General features: G+C 26.8%; 1 protein-coding gene across 4 annotated transcripts in view; it reads left to right on the top strand.

Moving 5' to 3' along the window:
• LOC141524421 (uncharacterized) overlaps positions 1–16520 on the top strand; it is a 104222-nt gene that overhangs the window by 79944 nt on the left and 7758 nt on the right. For 3 of the 4 annotated variants that reach the window (XM_074238305.1, XM_074238297.1, XM_074238311.1), the window contains one exon: positions 15418–15488. In XM_074238305.1, the coding sequence (XP_074094406.1) occupies positions 15418–15488 (71 nt within the window). Of the gene's footprint in view, positions 1–13418; positions 13565–15417; positions 15489–16520 lie in introns of those variants that run through there. The other variant, XM_074238319.1, reaches the window with a different exon arrangement.

Here is a 16520-nt window from a genome sequence, read left to right as displayed (position 1 = left end):
TTTAATTAATATTTTAAAAAGGGAATCCTAAAGTAAATTTGTATCTAGAATATCTTCACATAAATATAATAAACTTTGAGTACATTATTATTATTTCCTTAGAAGTTGTAAGATATTAGTTTAAGCGCAAAATTATATAAACATGCAAAATATATTTGAAAACATGAGAGGCTTATCAAACAATAAATATTTGCATTACCGTATTTCGTATGACGAACATTAACTGCAAAGCGAATGCGTGTTATTTGCACTTCAAATTCAAAAAACATAGGACCATATTATTATTTCAGTTGTAATTATTTAAGTTAAAACAGTATAGTATTTACTGAAATAAATAATTATTAAAAAATAAATAACAGTTTACTGCTCTGTAATTAAGTTAACTTAAAAAATTAAAATATAGTGAGTGTGTCCCATCTCCAACTCTACTCGCGATTTTAATCTCGTTCTTTTTTATTTTATTTTCCAAGAAAATTACGCTCTTTATAAAATTAATAATTTAATTTTTGAAAAAGAATTTCGTGAATACGATGGTTGATGATGAACCAAAATAATTTAGTATGCTCTTGTGATTTCCAGACATCGTTAATGTATTCATTTGTTCTACACAAATTCTACAGAACAAAAAAGTCAATAAGAATGGAAAAATTTTTTGCGCTTTTAAAGTTAAAAAAACATCTAACAAATAAAAAGATTCTTCCCTAGAGTTTTTTCATTCTTCACTGCTATTTGCTTGCCAAGTCACGTCCATCTGTAATGCGACATAGCTTGCAATCAATCCGAAGTAAAATATTTGTTTATAATTAATTAATATTGAAAATTTATTTGTTGTATTTATGAGCAAATAATTGCATTGCTCAATCAATATCTATTGCGAACTTAACAGATGTAATATTGTCAAATAGTATTATGAAAGATAATTACATTTAATGCAATGAAACAAACAAATAATGGCTTTAGTGCAAATATTCTAAATAAGCCTATAATTACGGTGAAAAAATGACCTATATTATTACTTGGTTGATAGTTAACCCACTAAATTATTAACATCCTGTATAGACTACCTCTCGATAAATAATTAAGACATTATCTAATGACTTTTCGACATGGATTTTCGATTTACCTATTTTCGTATCCATACGATCCATCGTATCCAAGTAATAGTGATTAGAGCTTGTAATGTAATCGTTATATAATCGTGAAATAACCTTTAGCTTGTCATCATCATTGATCCATTTTCCTTGTTGCTCTATCATTTTCTTTCTACACTCAGCTCTGTTATTTTTCAACGAAACCGTCCCCCTTTTGAAAGCGCTAAGCTATGGTTACACCGGAATTTCTGTGGTATACTTTATCGATTTAACGTCTTAACGATGATTGATATCATACTCATCAGCCAAAACTTCAATTACTCATCCTTTTTCGACAAAGAAACGGAAATTCCTTTAAAGAAATTGAATAAAAAATTTAAACTATTATTTAGCTTTTGTTTTATTATTTTTCACTAAATTTTTTTAAGTGTCATTACTAATGATTCATTACGTCAATATACCTAGAAATATATACATATGTGTGAATTAAAAAAAAATTTAATATACGTGATGGATTTATGAATTTTTTCTCAAAGGTTTATAAATTTTTATATTGCTATTTTTCTTAATATAAAAATCGACTCAAATTAATGAACGCGATCGTATATATCTTCAGGTATGCCCACATCTATATGTAGTCACATTCATGCTTGCATTTATTTTACATACTTATAAAAAAAAAATTAATTGGAGTTGGAAATTTAATATGGAATTTTTTGACCATCAATTAGGAGTTTTTTCATGGACCTACTAAACGTCTTGTTAAAAATAGTTTTAAGTTGTTAATAAAAATCTCATCAAATTACATTATTTATTTTACAGTTTTGGAGAAAAATTAAGTTTCAATATTAATATGTAAAAATAACTTGTTATTTAAAAATGTAATTCTTTTTCACTCAACACGGTCTATTTAAAATTTAATTAAATGTAACGTAAACTAATTATAGGATGGCTTTCTATTCGCTGACATTTATGTAGAAATAAATTTCAACATTTATTTAAAAATATATTTTTTGCTCGCATATACGCGACATACTGTTTTTATATGTTACATATATTTTTTAATGCAAATTTTTTGATTGATATAAAAAGCATGATCATACATGTATTTATTTATTTAAATGGAAAATACATTATAATCGCATGAAAGTTATTTTACATGTCAGCTACCAAATGATAAAGTGCAAATGAAAAGCGACATTACAGTAAAGAAAAAAAAAAAACTTTAATTGACAGTCAATTTGTGAATCAATGATTGTTAAATAAAAACAGCATATGCAAATAAAATAAAAGTATGGTTATTTGTGTACAATAGATAAACATTAAAGGTCAGATTATAATGGTCAATACACATTCAAGTGCGATTGGTATCATGGATAAATTACAGCTAGTCAACTGAACATTTGATGAGTGAGTATGCACAAGAGAGTGAAAGAGCAAGATAGCCTACATGAGCATGAGAGCAGAGATCATACATTGGATAAATATGGAAATGATGGGCATTATCTTCCATGGCATTTCAGCATTGACATTCAGTTCGGCAAATCGTATTAATCGAGAGTCAAATACAATTTATATCCTATACTATGTCGTATTGATGATTGATTATCATCAATCATTATATTTTATTATACGTAATATCCTCAATTATAATTCAATATTTGATGTATTATATTATTGTAATACTCCTCATTGCCATGCATAGTATATTAACTTCAATTGATCACATTATCATAATCTATAATGTTAATGCTGATCGGCTCATCTTCTGAGGTAACATTTTAGCTGGATATAAAGTAAAGGATTACTTTTTTTTCAAACTACTATACTAGTGTAATAGCTTTATGTAGAATCGGATTCTTGGTACAAACACGTTAATTTAAATGTTTGCATGATAATAAGAAAATGCTATAAAGTTATTCAAATTTGTGTTTCAGAGTTTGTTCATGGATGGAAAATTGTTGATTCGAATTCATGATTTCGTATTAAATTTTTCGTATTTTCAAAAAATTATAAATTTTTATTCCATTTTTTTATAATAATGATTTTACTTTATATGATAAAATAATTTTACTAAAGAATGAATTTGAACTAAAATTTTTATGTTGAAAAAAAAGGCCACTCGGCAGCTGATATGGAAATAAATTTTTTATCATTATCAAAAACTTGTAAAACCATAGAATCGAATGCAATGGTAAAATTTCATCAAAAAATTAATCCAAATAGAAGTTATCGAACCGTAAATATTGAGTCAGTGTAAGTAAAAATAAATATTCCAATATAATTGACTACAAATATTATTTTAAAGATCGAAAAATACTTCAAATACTTCACTCAAAGTTGAAAATTATTCATTGCAAATATTCATCAAACTATACTAATGCTTGAAATTTGACATTTAATACACAATATCAATTTCATTGACGTACAATCGTTCATATATCCACTGTTGAATGAATAATCACAATTAATGTGTCGATCAAATAACAATTTAACACTTTCAAGTTAATTTGCCTGAAAAAGTTATTACACCCCATCAATTTAAATAGTGTAATAAGAGTATAATTGAAAGCACATTAATTTGTCGACCAAAACGGTATATTATATCGATTAATACGATTGCCAGTGTTTAAATTACCAAATAAAAAAATTAGTACGTTTTTTGGTTAAATGCTGCACCGATAATTGCTATTGCGAGCGAATTAATTGCACTAAAAGGAGTTTAATACATCTACATCTTCTACCACGATCAATACAATTGAAGTACAATGCAGAAACTAAATTACCAAGTACAGAATATCCAATAATGAATGGAACTTATAATTAATAACACTTTCATGTTTAAAATTTTACCAGGTTTTTCTTTTTAGACATTTTATATTTACTGAATATATACTGAGTGTCGTAAAATTTTAGACTAAAGTGAGATTGACTATCTACATTGAAAGCGACTTAGCTCAAGCCTGCAATTGTGTCTCGCCTCATATCACATAATATTCTTTTGAAACATCTACGCATGAAAATTAGGAATTGTTATATCTGTATTCAGTCAAAAGAAGAGAATTTAAGAATGCTATAGCGCATATTACAACCGTTATTAATTAAGTCGGGAATTAAATAGTGAACAAAAACTAAACTCAGAGTTAATTAATTTAGTCATGAATTATTTTTATATAAAACATTTTATTACAACGAAACAAAGTAAAAATTACTTTTTTCCATTTTTCTCACCGCTACTTTTATATTGACTCTACAAAACTGTAAATAATGTTCGTTTCATATTTTTATATTCTTATTATGGAGAAACAAGCTTATTTCTCTGGCATCAAAAATCGATTTGCTCTTGAAACGTTAAAATAATACAAATGTATATTTAAAACCCTTGTAAATCAGGAAAGCGAGTAAATAAGAATAATTAATGTGTAAGAGAATTGAATTGCTTGTGGTTGAACTGTTTTCAACTGTCTGGTTACAAAGATCTGGTTACAAAGAATGCACGAAATTACCAAACTTCTGTGTACTTTTGTGGGATTTCGAATTATATCATTAGTGGTTTGTTACTGTGGAAAAGAGAATACAGAAGTAGAAGCGAAAATACAACAAGAAAATAAAATAAAGAACAAGAGAAATATATTTATTTGATGATGAGATTGAAACCTCTCAAACGAAATGTAAAGAACAACAAATTCAAAGTGGCTAACTTTTACTTTTATATCTTAAATCCGTCACGTGGAAATAAAATTAATTAAAAATAAAACTTTATCCAAGATAAATTTAAATTCAAATGCTAATTGAAATCTTCTCAATTTACTTAAAGAATATTATTATTAGCTTTATTATTGATATTTAAAACTCGTATATAATTAATTCAGAAAATGTGGATATTTTCTGTCATCACTACAATAATCTACAAATAAAAATTTTGAAAATTGAAATGAAAAAAATTTTTAATAGGCTTTCCGCCGATGGGTTTTGAAAATGATCATCAAAACGAAGAACAAACAAATGAATAAATTGTCAAAAGACAAACGTTACTATGTTAAAATTCAGTGTAAGTTTACAATCGATATAGAAACTCGAGAATGAACGGTGGCTATTGGCACAGGGTGCACAGCTCAGTTAGTTTACAGACGTTCCCACCAGCCGATGAATTATTTAGTTAGGAACCAAGTGGCCCTCAGTATATTTGCCTTTCAAGCCAACCAACAACAACCAAGTTCTGCTATTTTCACTGTTTGATGTTCACTTCGTTTTATTTACTTTACTTTATGTTTTTTATACCATTCTTCTTATCATCTTTTTGTCTCTTTACGCTCGTCGTCGAGTCTATATTGCAACAGACGAAATTAAAATTTTTTATTTTCACAACGTTACATTATTTTATTTTTTACTGCCGTCATTATTGCCGAGCTACTAACAATTATTCTTCTTTCCTTGTTACTTATTATTATTATTTTTTTTAATACAGCAATTTTTTTCACTTAGACTCCACTTCTGTAAGTGACACATCTCAATAGCTCCCTTTTACCCGATATAGAAAATAAAAGTATATAACATTTGATACGTTAATTATCTCATCCAATTTCAATGCTACCAAATACTTGAATTTTTTTTTTTTTTTTTTTTTGACGTAAAAAGAAGTGACAGAAATTTTTTTCAGTTTTTATTTTTAAATATTGACTGAAATAAATGAAAAGTGTCAGAATGTGACGACAAAACAATGTAACGTCAATTGATGTTGACATTTATTTCTCTTTTATTTGTTATTGCTATTGGCAGATACTGAAAGTACTTGGGTACAAAATTTATCAAAACGAATCAATAAAATATTAAGGTTGTATGAATAGTGAACATTAAAACAAAATTATACATGACAGATGGAATAGAAAAAGATTTCTCAGTGTTTACTTGTTTTTTACATTAACCGCCTACCATCGCTTTGGGCCATTTAATACTACAAAAGTACATAAAATATGATAAATAGAAACTATAATTAAATAGCCCACTGTATTTTATTGATAATTCTTTCTTAAGAAATGTTAATAAGAGTAGTCGATAGAACGCAAATAATATATAAAAAAAAAGTCAACTCGATTACAAATAAAATTATCTGAAGCAAGAAAGTTATTTTGAAGAATCCCATTGTCTTAAATTGAGATGAAAAATTCTTTAATTGAGTACAATCTATTTAAACTTAGCAAAAAATTTAATAAACGATGAAACTCTTCAAAATGATTTTCTTGATCTGAGAATTTTTATTTTGAATCGAGTTGTTTTTTTTTTTTTTTTTTTAGAGTAAAGTCATTTTAACTTTCTTCACCTGAGAACTTTTTAATAAGAATCAAGAAATTGGTTGTTAACACAGTCATAACTAAAGTCGAAATGAAGAACTGAAAATTTTGAATTTTTATGAGTTAAACACAATCGTTGAATTTTTATAGAATTTAATAAAAATGGCGTGATAAAACAATAATTGACGGTTAATCAAGTTTTAGAATAGTTTTAAAGTGTAACCATCGTTTACAAAGTTATATATCGCGATTTACTAGTCGGTTAGCAACTGCAGCCGTTGCCTCAGGCTTTACTAACTTTTAAATTGGATTAATAAAGAACGTCAAAAAGGATTCGGCAGCCGTATAATATTTTATTCATTTAAACACTTCTAACTAAATGAGAGTACAAGACATAACTACTAGGGGTATATAAAAAAATATTGAAATGACAAAGTTTTGCTATGGTTAATATCTTATATTAATAATTAATATTTCGTTCAGAATATGAGGAAAAAATATAGAATAAATATCTCCCGAACATATCAACCATTTTTTATGTGAATCGCAGCATTTGACGTCTTTTTTAGGAGTGCAAAATTTTTTTTAGTGTAAAAACTCCGTTTTTGGATGTTTTCTGGATTAAAATTCAGATTCACTCTGGTATTCCGAGTGATGGGAGTCAATGAGGACTAAAATTAACTAAAAAATATGATTGACTTTGATCTTCTATTAATAACTGTAGCTGAGTTTCTATAAATTAATAATAATCATAAATAAATGAAAATTTTTTCAAAAACTAACTTTTATGCTTTAGAGGAAATTCTGTTGAAAAGTTAATTAATTCTTAGTCAGATAATCACTTTGGAAATGGAGATTCTCAAAGATGAAATCAATATTATAATTGCTGATAAACATACCCTCTATCTAAAATTTGCAACATAATGTATCTCGAAAACCCTGCATAATATATTCACATGTTTACGGATTCCTAGATTAGTTTCTGCAACCATCAAAGCCCATACAAAACCGATAAAATCATTAACGAAGGTCAAACTGTGAAGATGTCATGCATAAAGAGGAAATATATTTGATCATCATCGAGATAGAAAGCTAATTAGAGAAACATACATGTTAGTTTTTGACCTGTTGTATTTCTGCTCATTAGATTATTGTATACCCTAGAAATTTGCAGGAATATGCGAACAATCCTTGAAATTTCATAAGTTTGTATGCGTAGAGAATTTCATGAGGAAAAAGAAACATAATAATTCCTTTCCAGCGAACATTATTGTAAAATAAGTTAGTACCTGTGATATAATACCGGAGTAATAATTCGTGCTTACGATACTCGAAGATATTTATCTTTAAAATAACTGATATAATGATAGTTAATAGTCGACTTTAAATTAAACTCAGTATTAGTATATTTTATAGTTAGTAAAAAATTTTTAATCAATACGTTCGCTTTAAATAATCCCTCCAGTTACTGAGCGTGATAAATTAGTGAATTAAGTACACTTACAGTTGTTAGATAGCAAAATCCTAAATTACGAAACTGATTTATTTTTAAATAGATCTATTGGAGTATCTGTGTGAAAAAAATCGAGGTTTGAATGTCAGTGTTCCTATCTTGGTAGACATTTAAAATTTCTGCTTTAATTAAACTACTTTAATTTTCTTTTTTTTAATTTCAAATGTTGACCGTCTTAAAATCCTTAAACTCGAAAGTAAATATGTTTTGTAAAGAGCGACTAAAAAATCCGACTTATTTAATTTTTGTTCTTAAAATTAACATACTGAAAAAAATAAATAAATCACGAGACGCGAATAAATAAAAGTTAGAAATCCAATTATAACTATTAAATTTCAATTGACAAATATTTGTACAGCATTCGATAGCAAATCAATTTACTTCATCATCTTTCGTTTTTAATTTTTATCAATAATTACGTAAAATTAAAAAAATTGCATTAAATTTTTCACTAATTTCTGTCTAAATAAAAAAAAATTGGAAATTAAGGAAATCTAACGTGAGATTTGTAACTCAAAATATCAAAATATTGAGAATTTATATAATTTTAAATTTAGAAAATATTTAAAAGACGGGAAAAAATTAACAACAAAAAAAAAACTTCAACTTTTGACGATTTTGGAAATTTTTTTTAATCTTGAACGACTCTTGGAAAAATTTTTTAAGCTGATCTTTGGAGAGGAATCTTTAAAAAATAATAAATTTAAGCTTTTATAGGACACTCGAAAAATAATAAAATTTAATTTTTTCGGCCACCCTACTATATATTGACCGTAATTAAAACATCGTAAATTAATGCAAAAGTATTTCGTAAAAATGATAATTTTCTCTTGGAGTCGATTTACTCAACGGGAATTAAATGAATAAAAAATCATCCGCTCTATTTTAATTTCGTATTTAGTTTATGTGCACTTTTTTATTTTTTCTTTTTTATGATATATGGAGATTAAGCGTAATAAAAATAAAAGTTCCGGTGGTTCTATTAATAGAAATAAAATTTTTTTAAAAATGAGCTACGCTTTATAATTTTATTAATTATTGCTTCAGTCGTAGACAATATTTTGAAAAAAAAAAATACTTTGTGTACTAATAGTTATTTAACTGAAACAAGTTCAAAGAACCGTTATTTATAAATTCATTATATTTAGTCTAATGGATAAAAAGAAAACTACAAATTTGTGAGTAACGTCCGACGTAACATTTATGACATAAATTTTCATGTATCCTCTTTATTAAAGCATGAGAATTTACTTTGAACATTATATTTTTCAATTATTTTATAAAATAAAATTTCATTTGATGTAAAACACACTATTTTAAATTAAGACAAATTGGAAAGTTGTAATATTGAAGTAAAAAATTAATTTAAAATCCATATTGATATTAAAAAATGCAAGTTTTAGCATCAGATAAAATCACGATATTAATTAAATTATATAGGCATTGTTACGTTTAATTTTGGATAAAATCAGTAATAAATTGGCTCGATAACAGCAACCAATTTCACTGGGAAAATATATTGGCTGACAAACACAAAATGTTAGCAAAAAAAAATTAAAGAAAGGAGAGAAATAGAATAAATTGAAAGATAGAATTTTATGATAAGTTTAAAGAGATCAGTTGGGAATTGGCTTTTAGATAGAAAATATATTCGTCTCTGAGGCATACAAAACTTTCGAGAATAATGTGGGTAAATTTATGAGTTACAAGAGACAGTTACAGTTATAGATATATACACACACATGATATGACTATTTTTTTCTCACAATTTCATGTTGTTCACAACAAAGACAAACTTTTCTTAAATTACATATCCCATATTTGATACGGTCTGATGCACCAAAGGTTGGATAAAAATTATTATTATTATTCTATACTACATATAACTTACTTATTCTCATTTTCATTCTCTTTCTCGTTCTATTATGGATGAGTAGTCGTAGTCGACGATGCAAAATGAATTCGATTATAACCATAGACCAAGAATAATTACTAAGTTGGATGTTCGTTATAAATCAGTAGGAATTCAGATTTAATTTATTACTTTGGTCTTTCACTTTCTCTTTATTATTTTCTTTTTCTTATTTTATTATCATAATATTTTTTTCTGTGATATCTTCTTCCGTTTCCCTCGGGCTTTTATGAGTATTATTATTTTCTTTTTAATTTATTATTATTTACTTTTAGAAGTAAAAATATTTTTTCGATTATAAGCATCAATGAATAGTAATTTTTAAAATTCTCACAGATGCAATAAAATATTAAACCGATGCTAAAATTATAAAATCCACTATGTTTATTTCCACAACCTTCAAAAAAATTAAAACCCGAAAAAACACGTCGGAACATTTTTTTCAATTATAATTACATTATTTTTAATGTATTAAAGTAAATTTAGCTAGATTGTATGAGTCAATAGATGTATTAAGCTTCACATATATCAGTATAGTTCATCCTTTCATGCTTTTATCTCCTACTATGCAAGAACACAATAGGATTTAGTGAATAATAATTGTATTTGCGCTGTTCAATATCCTTTTCTAAAATGAATTGAGTCTCACAATTAAATGAAAGTGTTAATAATAGGACAATCAAGTACAGAAACAGTATAGTTATAATGAATTGGCCACTCAATTATACGCTAAACATAAGCTTAATTTTATGCGAAATTATGACTTTGTATGTTATTATTAGCCTGATTGTTGAGTTTAGAAATAAAATTACGATTCCTATAAATTTGTAAATTACACAAGTCTAAATATTATTCACTATTATTAATCGATCAAGCTTTTTATGTAAGCACAAATTATAAGTTTTTTTTTGTTTTATTTTACTTTCTCTTTTATCTATAAATAATTTTCAATCAAAATTTAAAACATAAAAAACGATAGAATTTTTATGTTTTTTCTTTTTCATCCAAGCATACAAATATACATTGTTTCCTAAACATGAAGTATTCGCGGTATGCCTAGTTAAAAGATATTTCTAATGGCAAGAAAAATATCCGTAAATTTTATATGCATTATATAAAAAATTTAACGAGGTCTTATTTTTGGTATCGGTGATTTAATTTAAAAATAATAAATGGATAAATTTTTTTTAATCATTATTTTCTGTCAGAAAAAGTAATGAATGCATATTCTATAGGCGTAAATTTTTTTCTTCAAATTAGGTTCTGAAGTATAAATTACGAATAAATATTCCGTGTATTATTAATGACAAATGCAACGATTGAATCTAGTATTGATTTTTTTCAAAGTTAACATATTTAGGTATATTTATATTTATATTGATGTATGAATGAAACATGTGAGTTGCTTGAGGTAGTTCACAGGACGAGTTGAGTCACTGGAGGATATGATAATTTCATTCCCACCGTTTCCTGTCGAGTAGAAAAGCTCGTGTACGAGCAAACGCTACACTAGGGCGAATAGCAAATGAAATCGACTAGCCGTCCGGTCGTAAAGTTATCTCACTTAATGAGATTCAAAGTAGATGGAGCACGACGAAGCAAATGTAAAAAAAGAAGGAGAAAGAGATAAAGATGAAAAATGTAAAAAGGAACAAAAGAGTGAAATAAAAAATGTTGAGAGCCCGAGCAGAAAGGGACAAAATGATATCGAGTGAGTTAAAAACGGGAGTGTCAGAAAGAGAAATGGCTTTTAAAATTCTCGTGGACTTGGAATCGTTTAGTTGCTAGAATAAAAATTACATATTTTTTCTAATCAAATTTCGCATAGAAAAATAGTGAATTAGTGAGGGTAAGTGCAGTTCAGCTTGGTAATGTTTTTTTTTAATATTCTTTTGATATTTATTCAAACTGCAGTAGTTTAACACTAGAATTTAACGAGCTTTAAAACTGTCAACTGAAATTTTACAATAGTATTGTCACAAAATAGTTAATCGGGCTTGACGTCATGCTCATATTATTTATGCAAGGCACAATACAGTTAGATTTTATCGCTTGTACTAGCTGCTGTAAATTGAAATTTTTATTATATTATTTGACTATTAAGAATTAATTTTACTTCATTTTTATGGCCAGTGAATGAGAATTACTTGACATTTTATGATTAAAAAAAATCGTTTTTCGGAGTAGAAATGCGATCAAACTCCAGCAATTACGGCTGAAGGTATAGCAAATAACTGGAAAATTTTGTGGAAACAAAAAATTATTTATACTTTCAAGCTATTTTTAATTTTCCGCTTTGAAAATTGTTAATTTTCATTAGTAGGAAGTTATAGATTTTGGTTCGACGTTTTGAGGTCCTAGAATGCCGTTACGACTATTCCTATTTATTTATATTAAAAAACAAACAATTAAAAAATAAATGAAATTTAAAACTTATGAAATCATAAATTTTTTTACTAAATTATTGACGGAAATATTTTTATTATGCTAAAAATATTTATATTGCACTAAAGAAAAAGATTTTTTCGTTATAAAAAAAATATTTCTTGTTGCTTTGTTCGGTGAATTCAATAAACAAAATGTTGAACGTATGTATCAGAACTCGTGAGCATAGAGTAAAAAATTCTCCATTCAAGAATTTTACTTTTCAACAAAGTACTTTATAGTTTTCAAACACGATGCATATGATTTTTTCTCAAGAATTTCATTCTTTCAGATAAAGACAGTTAATAACATTTTTTATGACTTTCAATATTATCAAAGGAAAACTTAAATACTTTTTGAAATTTGTTGATCTAAGCTAATAAAATGTTGAACGAAGAAACTAATTCAAGTAAACATATATTGTAGCTAGAGAAAATTGTTGATGAGTAAAAAAATTTGATTATGTAAATTTTGAAGATAATATACTTTTGAATTAACTGACCATAATTTTAAATTAGAGATCAAAAAATCCCAATCCAAGAATTAAAAAACCAAAAGAAAAATATTTTTGTAGCAAGGTGATCGATTTTCTTCCAACAGTTATCTGAGTCTAAAATTATTTCTTTTATGCAATGCAGTTTTTATATCAATCTACTCTAAAACTTCAGTTGTGCGAAAACTTTATTCAAGAAAAAGAAAAAATACTTTCATCCATTTTATTGGCAACCACCCAATAATTTCTTAAAGAATAATTAATTTTTTATAATGAATTATTATATTGCTCAAAAACAGCAAAGTAATAAAATAAAAAAAAACAGCTAAAACTGTTTGAAGCTATTAAAATAAAAAATAAAAATAAATCAAGTGGTATAAAAAAATATTTGACTAACTTTTTTCATTACTCAAAACAACTCAGTATAGATGATTGTCCTCAAATGTCACAAACAATGAAAAAAAGTGAAATAAAAGAGACTACTTGAGAGTTTTTATTTTCTCTTTTACTTGAATGCTTCCATTTATTATTTATCTTTGTTCTATTGTTTATTTATTTTCATATTTTTCATTACTGTTGTAACAGGGTAAAATTACCCTTAATCGATAAGTCACCGGATATCGATAATTATTCGACATAGCACTGGCGCGTTTCGATCTTCGGGCCTAAAGGGAGAATAGGAGGGGGTGAGTTTGGGTTAAAATAGGTGAGCCGTACAGTGGAAAAGGGAGAAGTAGTGTGATCGCCAGACTGAGTGCCACGGAAATCAAAAAGGACCGTTCCCGAGAGTACTGACGAGACGAAGGAAGCCAACTACAACTAGGACTTCATCCTCAACGAGTGAGTTAGATCATCGTTTTGTTCGTCAAGGTGTCAATTATTGCTCTGTGGGAAGGAAGTGGACCGCGGTTTATCCAATGCCCAATTACTTCTCCTAATTATTTATCAATTGGATCGTTAATCGACGAAAATTTAATTCAATAAATAAATCGTAGAACATTTGCTAGTTTTTGGATTGAGTGATTTTCATGGGGGTTTATACCCGGGGATCGCTCGATCGACCTTGCGGGGGAAATTTTTAGTATCTAAAAGTTTTCAATCAATTAACTAACATCTAAGAAAATTCATTAAATTAATTTTTCACTAATTAACTGAGTAAAATTGATTGATTTTTGTCATTGAGAAAAATAGACAAATTTTTATTCGTGGAATTTTGGTCAAGCGTCAGTTTTTGTGTCGCATAAATTCCGATATCCAAGGTCAAGCAAAGACTTGACTAGCGAATGTTCTAGCAATTGAAATTGACTATTTCGACTCGTGTCGAATTTTTATAATTGATAATTGATCAGAAAATTGTTGACAATATTTTATATTAAGAATTAATTACTAAGAATGTTTTATATTAAGAAAATTATTAATTGAGAATATTATAGAGTAGAAAATTATTAAGATTGTTATATTTAGAATTTATTATTGAAAATAAGATAGATCGGAAAATTTTTAAGTATTAATTGTGAAGAATATTATAGTAACAATTTATTATTGAAAAACAATACCGATCAAGGAAAATTTATTAAGAAGGTTATATTAGGAAATTTTTATCGAAATTATTATATTATAAAATTATTTTAACAAGTATAAATTTAAGTAAATTAAGGGGATTAGGTCCGTGAAGGAATTAAATTAAAATTACTGACACTTAATAATTATCGGCGTGGATGTTAAGTCCAAGAAATCAGTTAAGTGAGTTAGAATTGTCATAGTAAAAGTTTAATCAGAATTAGTTAATTAAACTTATGTTAATAATTTTGAAGTGATTGAAAGATTTATATTGTGATTAAGTTAATTCAAGGCATTAAGCCTTTCGTTCTATAGAGATTAGTTCAAAGCTATTTAGAGATTGATTGTAAATTGAAAATTGTCGTTAAAAAAAAAATTTACCAATGATTGAATGATTGAATATTGTAATTAAATTAAATTCATTCATTCTATTAAAATTATAAGAATCAATTAAGCGAAGTGTGGGTTATGTGTGTGAAGAATTGTATGGGTTATGCGTGATAGAGAGTGTTAATAGTGTTAAGTGCGGTAGTCCTGTGGACTTAATTTTAAGTTATAAAGTGTGTAAAGTTAGTTAGTTTTGGTCGTCCGGTGGACGTTTAATTTTAAGTTTAGTTCTAAGACAGGTGTGGGAGACCGTTTGTTCGAAAAAGCCCGTCTAGTCATCGTATCGTCATTAGAAGGTTCGTTTGTAAATATCGTTTATTTCGCAGTTATTCTCCGCTTCGTTAGATTATAAGTGTGTGAGTGAGCGCTTAAATTTGTTAAGTTTGTAAAATTTTTATTGTTAATAAATACCGGTATATTGTTAATTAAATTTTTATTATTCAACAGCACCTTCCTCCACTCTCTCTACCCTAAGATAAGTTTTCTTAGCTCTGGACCGGTTCCAGGAACCGTGATTAATAATCCTGGTGGCGCCCTGATAATTTTTATTGTTGTTAGTTTTGTTTAGTTATTTATAAAATTGATTAGGGGCTAACCTGAGCAGGTAAAACTGTTACACTGTTATGCACACCAACAAATATTTATATTTACTTAATAACTTAAATTAAATAACGAGAGTGATTGTATCCATAAACTAGTTACGGTTTGAAACTAATTTAACTTTCGTCCGTGATTTTGTGTTTCAGATCTGGACACAATGCTGTATGGCTACACCAATGGTATATACGTCCTAGATCATACGCCTGAATCCATGCCGGTGAGGGGATAATCGAATTTTATTTAGACCGCAAATTTAAGCCAAATTTCATTAAATAACTTTTGCCCAACATAGTATACTGTCCAGCAATTTCGGTTTATTGTTATCTAAATTGAAACGCTTTGAAAAATCTAGCTACGCCAAAATCAAACAACTAAATAAAGCCGTTCAATTTGGAATTAACGCACAATTTCATTCACTGGACAATATTGATTCTGTATACTTCCATAACCGAGAGAAAAAGTTGATAAAATTTTATTTTTTCTCTTTTTTATAAGTTCATTCAATCGATTTTGAATAAAAGTAAAGTTATCTCACTTAACTTTGATATATATCTACGATAGCGATAATTCCAAATGGATACAAAGACTTTTTATCATAGTTTTCCAGGATCAACTTTCATGAAATATGAGAATTATTCTTATAATTTTATATCAATATTCATTATCTTAGATGCCTTCCAAGTACACATAAAAGTTTTAAAAAATACATATAAATTTTCAAGCTATTTCAGTAATCTATTTAGTTTAGAGATTAACGAAAATTTCGTCTCCGGTGTATATATATATATATATATATATATATATATATATATATATATATATATATATATATATATATATATATATATAATGGGTTCTTACAGTTAAATTAGGTATCGTCGCTAAGATCTTGATCTGAACTTGTATCTTTTTATGGTTTTATATGTTTTTCTATTACAGATAATTTACTGTGTAAAATTTTCGGTAAAGTTTTAATTCGATTAAAATTTTATGCTTCTTTGTTTATTTGTTATTTACTTTACTTTGTATGCATGAATGTGGTTACTTATCACATATTTAAATTATAAATCTATATTTTAATCAATAAAAATAAAGAAATGATCAATTATTTTATATTTTAATTTAAGCTTAAATAATAATTTAAAATTTGTAGTAACTACATCGAAACTTCAAGTTGCTGAATGAATCTACATCAAAATGCGATGACTGAGCAATAAAATGAAAGTAAAAATTAGTTCTTACACTAAGA

The sequence above is a fragment of the Cotesia typhae genome, unplaced genomic scaffold, assembly GCF_013202065.1.
Source record: "Cotesia typhae breed Kobodo isofemale line unplaced genomic scaffold, CoteBio_Ctyphae contig_11, whole genome shotgun sequence".
In the NCBI taxonomy this organism is placed as follows: Eukaryota; Metazoa; Arthropoda; class Insecta; order Hymenoptera; family Braconidae; genus Cotesia; species Cotesia typhae.
Note: the sequence above shows the minus strand (reverse complement) of the source record. Positions and strands in the feature narration are given on the sequence as shown.